This window comes from Sinocyclocheilus grahami, unplaced genomic scaffold (assembly GCF_001515645.1).
Source record: "Sinocyclocheilus grahami isolate Dianchi unplaced genomic scaffold, SAMN03320097.WGS_v1.1 scaffold186.1, whole genome shotgun sequence".
NCBI lineage: Eukaryota > Metazoa > Chordata > Actinopteri > Cypriniformes > Cyprinidae > Sinocyclocheilus > Sinocyclocheilus grahami.
The window spans coordinates 657,105-671,127 of record NW_015505365.1 but is presented as its reverse complement, the minus strand read 5'-3'; the positions used below and the strand labels follow the sequence as shown (position 1 = coordinate 671,127).

General features: G+C 34.3%; 1 protein-coding gene across 1 annotated transcript in view; it reads left to right on the top strand.

Annotated features, from left to right (window-relative positions):
• Positions 1-14,023, top strand: part of pdlim5a (PDZ and LIM domain 5a) — a 46,043-nt gene that overhangs the window by 6,985 nt on the left and 25,035 nt on the right. Inside the window, exon 4 of the mRNA XM_016284660.1 lies at positions 2,366-2,517. Coding sequence (XP_016140146.1) covers positions 2,366-2,517 — 152 coding nt within the window. The remainder of the gene's footprint in view (positions 1-2,365; positions 2,518-14,023) is intronic.

Here is a 14,023-nt window from a genome sequence, read left to right as displayed (position 1 = left end):
ACACACACACACACACACACCCCCACACACACACACACACACACACACACACACTCACATGTCTGGTTTGCTATCCTTGTGGGGACATTGTAATGGTTTTTCTTCTGTACATACCGTATATTATATGGCCCTACACCTAAACCTACCCCTTACAGGAAACTTTGTGCATTTTTAGATTTTCAAAAAAAAATATTCTGTGTGATTTATTAGCTTGTTTACCTCAATTTAGGTCCCCACCGTGACACGAGTCCCCATGAGTTTGTGTGTATTCAGGTTTAAGTCCCCACCAGAATAGAAAAATAGGTACTCACATCACATCACACACACACACACTTCCATCAGATCTCATATTGGTCCAATTTCCTTTCTTTTGAAACACACTTCCTGATTTCAGATGTGTTTATTGTGCGTGTTTATGTGTGTGTAGCGTCCGCTGTTGTCCTCGAGGTCACAGCATGCAACTGAACTCAATCAAAGGACCAACAGGCCACATGTTCTCAAGTGCATTAATGAGAGAACCCATGAAGCGTTTACAATCGCACACGATGGCTCAGAAACAACCCTACAACACGTGTTTGCGAGTTAATTATTTGTTTCCACCTCCAAATTGGCTTTGCTTTAGCTATCCCGAGATTGTGGTTTCGTGAAAAACAGCATCCGCGTTGTCTTTGGGTGCCGTTGCGCTGTAATTGCTCTCAGATGCTCTTCGTGTTTTATTTCTGTTTCCTCTCCAGTGGAAACAGAAGTTATGACAGGAATCAAAGAACGCGGTGCGCTTTTGTGTTATTGTGGCGTTAAACTAGCGATGCTGCATACTTGTACCACATGTTTTCAACCAAGTTCTTGTCTTTTCGCCGCATAAATGTGTTCTTAAGTGCACAAGAAAGAGCGCCGCTTTCATGCAGGATTGTGGCAAAACATTGATGATTGAGATGTAGTCTCAGATGTTTACAGCGTCTCGTATAAACGGCACACAGCTGAGCACACACGAACGCATATGTCTGCCATCTGCAGGGTTTGTGTTTATATAAGATAATCTTATTAAGGAGGTGGTCATGTGATAATTGAAGAGAGCTTGAGTGGTTTGAGACTGAAAGCGGACTGCGGTCTGCAGTCGCAGGAGTAATGTCATCAGGCTGGGATTTCAGAGTTATCTTTCCTTAAATTCTGTTTGAATTGGCCCGACCACACCGGCCTCAGGTTCGCAGGGACGTCCGCTGTGATTTACGCACAACTGAGTTTATTTTGCACTAAACGGGAACTTTTGTCTTGAGTTGTTTACTGTTGAAAGCTCTGCTGTGCTTGAAGTGAATCTCTTTTACTGACACTCTTATTGTTTCCTAAAGCTTTTACGGTGAAACCTTACCTGAGTTCAAAAGTGCAGCTTATATTAAAGCAATAAGCCCCAAGAAGCCATGGTTTACAGTGAATTTATAACAGCTAAGGGGCGTTGTTAGGCAAAACGCGAAGCTGTTATAAATCCACTGTAAACCACTGCTTCACGGGGCTTATTGTTTTTATAAAACGGTTATTCCATATACGAAGTTAGGTTTCACAAAATAAAACAGAGCAAATAAAGTATAATGATATGAATAAAAACAGTATTCTTCCACCAAACAATGTAGTTCCTCAGAAACAGTTGTGGTTGCAACAAAGTGGCTGCCGAGCAGCACACAAAGTAAACAAAGGTGTGTGTTTGTAGAGTAATTTACAACAGCTTCGAACGCGGCTCAACCAATCAGAATCAAGGACCGGAACTCCGTTTTATAAGTCTGTTTTTAGCCACTTTTATTTGAATTCTGAGTTGTACGGTACAATACCGTTTAAAAGTTTGGGGTCGGTAAGATCTAATGAATGCTTTTATTCAGCAAGGATGCATTAAACTGATCAGAAGTGACAGTAAAGACCTTTGTAATGTTACAAACGTTTTTTATTTCAAATAAATGCTGTTCTTTTGAACCTTCCTTTCACCACAAAATCCTGAAAAAGTCATGGTTTTCATAAAAATATTATTTTTCGACATTTATAATAATATGAAATGTTTCTTGAGCAGCAAATCAGCATATTAGACTGATTTCTGAAGGATTATGTGACACTGGAATAAATTACATTTTACAGTATGTCCAAATATATACTGTATAATATTACTGTTTTTACTGCATTTTTGTGCAAGAGATTTCTTAAAAAAAAAAAAAAATCTGCTGACCTGCCCTACATCGTAAAAATGAGATTCCAAGTTAGAATATCATGCATTTGAGGTATTTTGTTATTTATAAATAGAAGAGCAACCCAATCAATTTGTGGCATATTTACCAATAAGATATGTGTCCCTGTGTTGTTTACATCATTATCTGTGTGGTTTCAGCTGTCGGACGGAGGAAAGGCTGCTAAAGCAGGAGTGGCTGTGGGAGATCTGGTCCTGTCCATCGACGGCATCAGCACTGACGGCATGAACCACCTCGAGGCTCAGAATAAGATCAAATCCAGCACAGACAAACTCAACCTCTCCTTACAGAAGTAAGAATATGCATGCACTGCTTTGGTAATGGGCAAAAAAGTTATTTATTATGCTAAAAATGACAAATACATTAAATACACAATGATATAGGAAATAGTACTGTCCAGTATTCAAGTGTGTTCTGAATAGTACAAACATGCAGTTGGTTTCTGCAATATATATACTGTGCACATTATGCAAATTGAATACACAGAATACACAAACAAACTTTGCCAAATGTGCAGTATACAGCAATGCATGGAATACTGTATCCCACAATGCAGTGCGCTTGCCTTGACCTTCAGTATGATGGACTAGCATGGAAGTAATTGTAGATTTATTTATTTTTCTGCTTTGTTTCATTATAAGACACAAAAGAATATATATAGATTTATAAAATTGATTTATTATTCACTAATTTAAGTGAATTAATGTTTATTTATTTATTATTCTTTTATTTTTAATGATTTTTAATTAGTTCATTTATTTTTATTATGTATTATGTTTTATTTATTTATTATTTATTCATTTTTAATTAATTAATTTATTTTATTTGTGTTTTTATTTATTTATTTATTATGCGTTATTTCTTTTTAAACTTTTTTTATTATTTTATTTATGTCATTAATTATTTTTAATTAGTTCATTTATTTTTATTATGTTTTATTTATTATTTATTCATTTTTAATTCATTAATTTTATTTGTTTTTATTTATTTATTTAATATGCATTATTTATTATTACACTTTTTTATTATTTCATTTATTTTATTTATGTGTCATTAATTATTTTTAATTAGTTCATTTATTTTTATTATGTATTATGTTTTATTTATTTATTATTTATTTTAGTTGTGTTTTTATTTATTTATTTATTTATTATGCGTTATTTATTATTAAACTTTTTTATTATTTCATAATAAATATGAAACATTTTTTTATGTGTCATTATTTTATTCATTTATTTTTAATTAATTCATATTTATTTATTTGTTTGTTTTATTTATTATAGTTTTTCTCAAGGTGATACCTGAATGCCACTCACTGAATTAAACATGCAACATGAGATCATCTGACAACATTCCATTCTACTATTTGAAATGTTTATTATGGAATAATGCCTTCTGTTGTTTTTTTCCTTTTCTTTTTTAATTCTGAAAAGCAGTAAGAAAGTAGACATTGACCAGAAGAGCTCTCAAGATCCAAACATGACAAAAAGTGACCATGAATGTAATATTCAAAGACATTTTATAATTTTGTGTGAGAAACAATATGAAATCGAAATGTTATTGTAATGTAATCTTACCTTCACACAAATTTAAGAAGCCTTGACAAATGAAACTCTACCATTTTGTTTGTTTATACAATGCATTGCTTAGCTTTTGTTTGTTTATTTATTATAATTTGATGAATAAGGGAAGTCTCAGAAGTAATGAAGCTAAAACAATCAGACTGCACAAGCTCAGGAGATGATCACAATTCTTTTGCGTAAGCGCTCACATTCGATCTGTAGTATGTGCAGAGAACTAGTGGAGCACAATTGTCCAGACTTTTGACTGGTTCTCTGTGTTTGAGAGCAGAATAAGTGTGTTTTGTTTGCACGTCTGTGCCAGCTTCCTGTTTCCCTGTTTGGTCCACTAATGGAAAGTTTTCAAAGTCTCACTGTCAAGCCATGGGAATCACACACGCACATGCTGACACGTAAGACAGAGACTCGGTTTGCTCAGCGGTGACAGAAAAACACTCACGCGTCGGTCTGGTGGAAATGAAAACATCAAGAGAGAGACTGGCACTGACGGACAGATACATGAGCATGTCAAACACGACAATTATGAGAGAAAATACGCTCAAATGTGTTTTTTTTTTAAAGAGAGATATGCAAAGAAGATACATTTAAAAATATTTATGTCAGGACCACTGTCGTTAAAATGATAGATACTTAGCAAACAGTTTGGTTTGGCGGTATGGTTCTGTTCTGGGCAAAAACTCTCTGCCCATCCATGCAGCCTGTCATGAATGAGCAGGGAGAGCAGCAATAATAACTCCCCACGGGTAAACAGAACAGAACAAAGCAGATATCATTAATGTATATTTAAGTGTAACACATTATTCAAGATAAAAGGAGTCTGATTCAACGAGGAATATCAGAAAGCCCAGTCCTGACTGTGGAGAAAGGAGGAGCTGGGGATGGAGGAGGGTAATTTGCTCCTGAGCAAGTGAAAAAGCTGCTGAATAATTCTGAATAGAGCTTATATAGGAATGTCGTGATAGGTGTCGCATTCCTATGCGATCAGCTGAGAGTCAGCCGATGCAAGCTTGATTCACGTGACCTAATTTAGGCCTACATTTAAGATTTATATATTTGAGAATTGCATATAAAAATCTATGTTCATACTTTGTGTCATTTTTTCACAATTAACAGATTTATACTGATTTGAGGCAATTTAAATAAATGCATTTTAAAAGTATAATTATTTAAATAGACCAACACAGATGCAAATAGCTCATAATAAACTATGCCATGATTTTTTGAGTGAAGAAATCTTACCAGTTTCTTACATATTTCATTAAAGGGGTCATATGATGATGCTAAAAATAACATTATTTTGTGTATTTGGTGCAATGCAATGTTTACGCAGTTTAAGGTTAAAAAAACACATTATTTTCCACATGCCGTAAAGTATTGTTGCTCCTCTCTGCTCCGCCTTTCTGAAACGTATTGATTTTTACAAAGCTCATCATTCGGAAAAGCGCGGTGTGCTGTGATTGGCCAGCTATCCATTGCGTTGTGATTGGCCGAATACCTCAAGCATGTGACGGAAATGTTACGCCCCTTACCATATTTGGAAACACATAGCGCCTCCACGACATGGCGGCGGCGGCAGCGGCAGCAATACTACAGCGAGAATAAAAGTTACGCCTTCTTTAAACATTTGGGCGGCGTTATGCAAATCTTCCCACATCGTGACGTAGACTTGTGGGGGTGTGTTTAAATTAGGCATTTTAGGGGGGAGTGGACAAGTCTTAACTTTTATAAAGAATATCTCTTTGGGTTTGAGACTTTAGTCTTTGCAACTTTATGGATCTTATGCACCAACAGCTTGTAACACAAGAAAGGAAAACTTGAAATCGCATCATATGACCCCTTTAATGTATGACTGACATACTGTATGCATCACATAAAGTTTATTAGTTTATTTATGTTAAAACTATGTAATCCAAAAATTTTTTTAATGTTTTATTTATTTATTTTGTATGAAATTCAAACACATAAATCTTACATTTAGGTCATTTTTTTTTGTTTTGTTTGTTTGTTTTTTTGAGACAGTTCACTTCATCTCACCCATATTCAGGTTGACACTGTGTGCAGAGTGTTGTTTTAATATGTAGTGATGGTAAACTAATCACCTTCTCTGTTTTACTGGGGATTAGTATTAATATAACTACACCAGCATCAGCACCATCTGAAACCAGCAGTGTGTGTGTGTGTGTGTGTGTGTGTGAAAGTTAATGACTGAAGTGTGATATGCAAACCTTTCATGGTTCATACTTTTCTGCGCAAGTAAGTTTTCTGTCTACATGAGCTCCATTTCGTGCATTGTGGATTTCTGAAATGTGTCAGTGCAATTCATAGTGTTGCCTCTAGGGTACTAACTAAAACTAAAACCATTAGGGAAAAAAAAACAACTTGGAATGAAATAAAATATTTTAAAAAGGTCAGCTTATTTCACATTTTCATTTGGTTTAACTTGAAGTACTTAAATAAGGAAATAAAAAATAACAAAACTATTTTTTTCCTTTTTTATTTTAATTAAAGGATTAGCAATTTTGTTTTTATGATTTTTTTTAAATGAAAGGATTAGCAATTTTGTTGTTTTTATGATTTTTTTTAAAATTATGTCTATGTAGTACATACATACATACATACATACATACATGCATTTACATTTTTAAAATTAATTTTAATGTTTATTTTATTTCATTTATTAAAGTAATGCTTTTTTATGCTTTTTAGCTAATGATAATAACCCTGGATATTATTCAGATAGCTGCTAAACATGTTGGCACGACGTCTCTTCAAACTGTTGCTCTGGTTTGACAGTAGCTGACCTGAAAGAGAAAACTTTTGTTGCATGAATTGCATTTTGAACCATTTCAGAATACCGTGATGCATGAAATCTAGCTTGCCAAAATAGTCGGCTTTGAATTTATGCACTTGGGGTAATGCAAGTTTCTCATCTTTCTCCACTGACAGCCATTTAACAACAGCAGTCATGTTCTATTGAAATTTTGGCCATATCATTTTTTTTGGAAGCAACATATAATTTGCAAATATTTCATTATATTATAAATGCTTGGCATGCTTTTTTCTTCTGCACAGCAGTGGTACTGTATGCTTTAGTCTGGGTTATCAGGTTATGTTGTGGTTTGGGTTTAGTTTTACCTCTTATGGCTTATATTTTCTGTTATTTTTAATTACAGCAGCCTGCAGGTAATGGGTAATTTTATTCATTAAATGCTTTTGAAGCAAAAAAATAATGCTTTTGAAGCAAACAAAGAAGCAAGACACTGAGAGAGCAGCCGTTTGTATGTTTGAGTGTGTTGAAGTGTGCGTCTGCGGGTCTTAAGCACTAATGGAGGACGCTGGGGTTTTATTGGAGAGCTGCTGTGGAGATGCCAGACTGGGCTTCAGCTGCAGTTACGCTGGAGAGATGTGGAGTTTTACAGGTTTTCTGTTGGTTCTCATAGATGACAGTAGATTACACAGAGAGAACAAGAGACTCCATGTTAATTAAAAGCACATGCAGTGAATTTTTGGTTTGTGTTTGCTGTGAGAGAGCCAGTGTCACTGCTGTACTTCATCTCACTCACCATGAGCTCACACAGGTGCTCACATCAAGTCCATTTCTAATGCTACTTTCTTAAGGTTTGAAGTTATTGATTGATTTTCCATGACTTCCATTTATTTGTTTGCTTATTTTCTTTCCATTAGGTTCATTTATGTATTTGTTTATTTGTTTGTTTTCCCATGAAGTCCATTTACGTTTATTTACTTATGTACTTATTTATTTAGCAAATAAATCAATCAATTAAGGTTTGAAGTTATTGATTGATTGATGGATTGATTGATTTTCCATGACTTCCATTTATTTATTTAAGTCAATTTGTTTGTTTGTTTTCCAAGAAGTCTATTTACATTTATTTACTTAATTATGTACTCATCTGTTTAGTAAATAAATAAATTAAGTCTATTTATTTATTTATTTTTAATGAAGTCCGTTTATAATGTTAACTTCTTAAGGCTTCTTATCCCAAAGCATACATAATTTGACAATTTACACATTTTCTCTAACCCTTTGAGTTAAATATCTTAACCATTTAAGCTGTTTTTGCAGCTTAATTTAAAGGGGAAACAAACTGTCTTGTCCCATTGAAGTTTTTTTTCTTGTTATAAGCTCGAACTTCACAAATGTTTCTCTGTAATTCTCTGTAATTAATATCATTACACTTTATTTGTTTAATTTGTAGATAGGATGTGTAGATATATTCACTTATTATTTTTTATATAAATATAACATGCATATTGCATAATATGCATATGAGCGCAGGTGCAATATGTGCTCTAATGACATTAGAGACAGTATAGAATGAAAGCTGGGCATCTAGTAATACAAATAAATGGGAGAAAGCATTGCGGTTTAATTTATTACAGACTGTGCAAGCATAATTTCTAATGCTATTGTCAGATTTGCCTGTTTTGATGTTTTTTTTACTAGATGTCGGTCTAGTAGACCTGAGCTGTACTGGTTTGTAACAAAGATGGCTGAAGTGAAGTGTCTTGCCTTGTTGACGTGTGTGTGTGTGTGTGTGTGTGTGTGTGTGTGTGTTTGGAGGATGTTTATATTGGCCGTTCTGAGACACGGCAGGCTTCTGTTTCCACATTAATGAACTAAAATGAGTTTATATCCACTGAAATAACAATGAAAGTACTTTAGGGAAAAATAATTGTGAAATCCCAGGCCTTGAACGGCCTCTCTCAACAGCTTGAATCATGTAAACTAAGCTAAACAACAGATCGTGTCAGCTTTACGAAAACCTGTAGTTCTTTATTCCCTTTTTGCGTGTGTCTTCTTGATTGTACGCATGTGTTGTTTATGCATCTGTCTGTTTTTGTGTTACGGTTCAGGTTTGACGTTTGTTAGGCCACATCCAAACACACAAATGAATCCTCGCTGGTTCTGAACGCTTAAACACACAGACGGGTGCCAGATCCTCATCAGAGCGCAGATTAAACTGACCACACAACTTCCTAAGCACAGAAGACGTCAAACATAGCATCCGATTCAAGCGTTCACAGCAGGGTTGAATGCAGGTTACTTGATTATATGGGTTTGTGGGAGGTGTTTTTCTGACCGATTGGAGGAAATGTTTAGCTTGATTTAATTAAACCGGCTAAACTTCATCTCAAACCCCTTTTGAGTAACCTCAGGATCATAACAACCCCTGACATGAGTTCACATTCCCAGAGAGAGACCAAAAAGAGCTTATTTATGCTTATTATTTATGAGTTTATGCTTGAAGAATAAGGGAAATATAAGTGAAAATTGAAAAAAGTAAATCCTAGAAAAAAAATAATAAATTTTCACGAGATTGCTAGTCAATTTTAGAAACAATTACATAGAACCAGCATGTAACAGATTAAATTAAAGTGTGAAATTTTGAAAAACTGAAATAGTATTTTCTTGTAAAATGTACTCCAATTTTTTTTTTACAGTGTGGTAAGTGACTGCTTTAATTTGTATTAGATGAATCTGGAAAAATAATGTGAAAATTGAAACAGCACAAGAAAAATAACAATGTTTATGCATGTATTTATTTTCATAATAACCAGCACTGACAGTAATGAATGAATGAAGCCGTAATAATACTGTACATTTATTTTAGTGTTATTATTAATATTGTTCAAGTTCCTGTTAAGAGTCGACTTTCTCATCAGATGAACTTCATTTTTAACTCTCGCAGATCTGAATTTGGACTCTTAACACTCTTTTGTCCCAAATGTCTGAAACATTATTCTGAAAGAAAAACAGTTTGGACATTTGGACTCTGATAGATGCAGAGAGAACACAAATGTTTCTCTGTAATTCATCTATTCTAACTGATATTTCATTTGTAAACAATAAGAAGCGGAGAGAGACAGAGCCAGCAAAAGATGCCAGAGCTAGAGATCGGCTTGCATTTTAATATGTACTGTATTGTTTATTATAAAACCGATAGTTCCGGTCCTTGATTCTGATTGGTTGAGCCAAGTTCAAAGCTGTTGTAAATTACTCTACAAACATGCAACCACTTTGTTGGAACCACAACTGTTTCTGAGGAACTACATTGTTTGGTGGAAGAATACTGTTTTTATTTATATCATTACACTTTATTTGCTCTGTTTTATTTTGTGAAACGGGGGGGTTATAACAACGCCCCTTAGCTGTTATAAATTCACTGTAAACCCCGGCTTCTTGGGGCTTATTGCTTTATTTTGAATTTTTTAATGTGACTCATTTTCTGTGTGCACATTCAGAGTGGAATACTAGCTTACTGTGCACTACACACTGTATAGTGCATACTATTAAAAAAAAAAAAAAATAAGTGAAACACATTACTCCACTCACACTTCAAACAGTACATTGTAGTCAGATGGCCTCAAAATCTAAACCTCATTTGCATGTTTAATTTGGTGAGTTAATCTTGTTGTTATTATTATTATTATTATTTTGCATTTTTAATCCAATTTTGTTTAAAATGTCTTACATTTACATTTGAGTCAAGGAAGGAGAGAAATAAACTTGCTGGAAATGAAAGGTCAGGTTGAGTACGTTGCATTGTGGGATGCAGTTTTCTACTCTGTTTGTTTTTCTTCCTCATTATTTTGTGTCTTGTTTTCTAGTATAAGTTTCTAAACATTCTTAATTCAAGATAAATTGACTTAAAGTGAAATGACTTAAGATTCTGAGATGAAAAATGTGTCAAAAGTTTATGTTCAAAACAATAAAAAACTGGGTCAGAAAAATAAACTTAATTCAAAGGAAGAACCAGATCATTTTTCTTACCCCATTTATTTCCCCCTTGCTTTTTAAATATAAACTCACTTTATTTTGATAATTTTTTTAGAAAACATGTCTTTACCCTTTAAAATCCTTTACCTAATTTATCTAGTATTCCTGGTCAAAAACTGACCAGCCTTTAAAAAATTGCTTGTAAATCTCTTATTATGCTATATTATCACTAAATCTTGCATTCAGTTTTTTATCAACTTGTTTTCTTGCAATTAGAAAAGGTTTTGTGTTTCTTTTTGGAACTGATTAATCGTAGGCCTCATCGATCTGAGCATATGCACCTCAGTTTTGGAGTGAAAAAAAACTAACTATTTATGGATAATTTTGGAAATATTCACAAAAAAATGAGGTGCATAAGCTCAGATCAATGAGGCCTAAGATCAGTCAGTTCCAAAAAGAAGTACACTGTAAAAAAAAATCCGTAAAATTTACGGTAAAAAACCGGCAGCTGTGGTTACCGGTTTTTTTACCGTAAAAAATACGGTAGCAACGTTTTAGGTTTTACCAAACACCATCACGGTAACACACATGAAACTGAAATAATGCAATAAACATTAATTTAACAACATTACGTGTAACACACAACCCTAATATAAAAAACGGATAAGAAAAAACTAAGAAGAAACATAGTTATTTCAACAAAAAAACATACAATTTTAAATGTAACGCAGGGAATTCTGGGAATGTCAATTTACGGTTATTCATTGTAAATTATACGGTATTTTTCACTTCCAAAAACGGTATACTACCGTAAAATTGATGTCCAATACATGTAATGTCCAATACAGTTTTTCACCGTATATAGTAGGGGAATTTACCGTTAACCATTTAACAGGCTTTTACTGTAGCATTTTTACAGTCTTTTACCGTTAAATTCACGGTCATTTTTTACAGTGTACAAAACATGTGCTAGCTGAAATAAAACAAGCTGACAAGAGATTGAATCCAAGATTTGGTGATAATTTTTTTCGTAGGCCAGCCATTTTTTGAACAGGAACACCGCAAGTGCAGCAAGGTGGGAAACAATCCTTAAAGGTACAGAAATTGTTTTTTTTGGGAAGGTGTTATACACACAGTGTGAGCATAATTAGTTTTGTCCAATGCGACAACATTAGCATTTTGGGGGAAAAGAAAATCCTGAACACACAACATAAGGGTTAAGCAAAGCAAATGTATCTTGATTTAAGTTTTAAGACAAAAATACCAAGTAAGTAATCACGTTTTTGCAGTGTACTGCTCATTTGGGCTAATTCATGTGCATATTGACCTTTTAGCGACCCTTGTACGGACCACTGTGCAATCTGCAATTCTTTGCTCAAACAAGAAATCAGACAGATTTACTCTTAAAATCGGACAGCATCAGGGTTACAGGTCTTCTTTATGAACCAGGTTTGCACAGACCTCTAATGTAAAGTAATGTGAACAAGAAAGAGAATGTGAATCAATCAGGTCTTTTAGCTGTTGCAAAACCTGCATGTTCTGGACTGTGTAGGATGGTCAGTTTGCCCTCACATGAACATGATTTGTATGCCATGTGTGTTTTTTTTCTCATGACTGCTCTCAAAGCATTAAATTACTCTGTAAACCTCCTGCACTTTTATCTCTAAACTCTCTCTCTGCGTCAGTTCTAAGCTCTTAACTGTCTAAAAGTGTAAGCTGAAGCCTGTTTCACCAGAACAACACACACTGTCCTGCACTTCAGCACATCCCTGAATGTGTGTGGCGGCGTTCACAGGATATCACAGCTGGATGAAATCCCATTTTCCATTAGCGAGATACAGCAGGATAAAAATCAACATTTGGAAGAGAGTTCAAAGCGTAATGAAATTTCCACCCTCAGATTATTCTGCTCAACAGAAATTGTAATATTTCATGGTTTCGAACTTGAAAAGAATATACAGTAATAATGACCTTCCTTCATGTCCTTTTGCTCTCTTGATTAATTACTGATATAGTCATTCCTGATTGCAACATAGCGTCTTAAAGGAATAGTTCACCCAGAAATCAATATTCTTTCATTCCGTGGAAAACAAAGGTCTAGAAGGAGATATGATGCCCAAATTGCTCTTTTCCATGTACTGTAAGTAGGTCCAAAATGACAAAATATATAGAAAAAAGTGTATGTGATGGCAGAATATTTCTTTTTGGTTGAACTGTCACTTTAAAGCTGATGTGAGTCATTTCTGTCATTTGAAACAGGCTTTCAAAACACTGTATATGTATGATACTTTGAAAGATATTCTTGATGTTTCATTGTAGTTTTCAGATCAGTCTACTGGTTTCTGGGTTGTTTAAAGAAATGGTATATAGATGGTTGTTACCAGTACCATTTAAAGTTCTAGTTTTCTAATTCTGTAGAAAACCATTTCTGGTTGTAATTGGAGCCTTAATTTTTAGGAGTGAAGTTAAGGCCATTTTTTGAGCCCATACACTCTTACTTAAAAATAATGGTTCTTTATTGGCAATATTATCTTTATTGATGGTTCCGTCAAGATCCTTTAACATCCATTGAACCTTTCCATTCCATTCGTGATTCTATTTTTTGAGCAAAATAATCATGATTAACCGTTTAATCTTGATTATTTTGCTAAAAAAATAGAATCATAATTATTAATCATGATTATTGTCGTAAAAGTTTTTGTTCTTCATTTCATCACAGCACAAAGAGAATGTCAACTCACAAAAAAAATGCCAACTGATATGTTTGCTGGTGTTTTCAGCTCACCAGCACTTTTCTGTAATGTAGAGAGTGCAGGCGCATGGTTGCCAGGTTGGGAAGATGAAGTAAACCATTGGACAGAAAATGTATTGATTTATGAAAAAAAAGCTCTGAATGGTGGATTTAAACTCTTGAAATCTTGCAACTGCAACCATGAAAGCTTGTGGATGCTTGTTACCAATCCAAGATAATGCATATGCCAAATTAAAATAAAATGTTTTCAGGATAAATAACCATAAATGCTTAATAAATTGAGAGAAATCGTGAACACGATTAAAATCCGATTTAGCGTGCAATCTGATGTCAACATATGACTTGTCTGAGAAGCAGGAGTTTTATTTTGCTCTGCATTTATCTCACTGCTATCTTATTAAGATAACGCAGTTGTGATATTTTGGTCCTGCGGCTGGTTTTTGCCGTTTTTCTCACCCAGACACAAATGTTCATTCACACACTGTAGCAGAACAGGAAAGTGGAGTTTGAAAGAGTTTTAGTTATTAATGAAGGGATATCAGCGAGTTGTGCGTCAGACTGCATTCTCAGGGTGTGAGATATAAATGAGACGTCAAACAGATGCTTGACGTCACCATAGGGCAGATGTACACCGTCTTACACCGTTTGTGTATGTTTCTGTCTAAACATGAACGAACACACACACACACACACACACACACATATACATCATACATCATACATC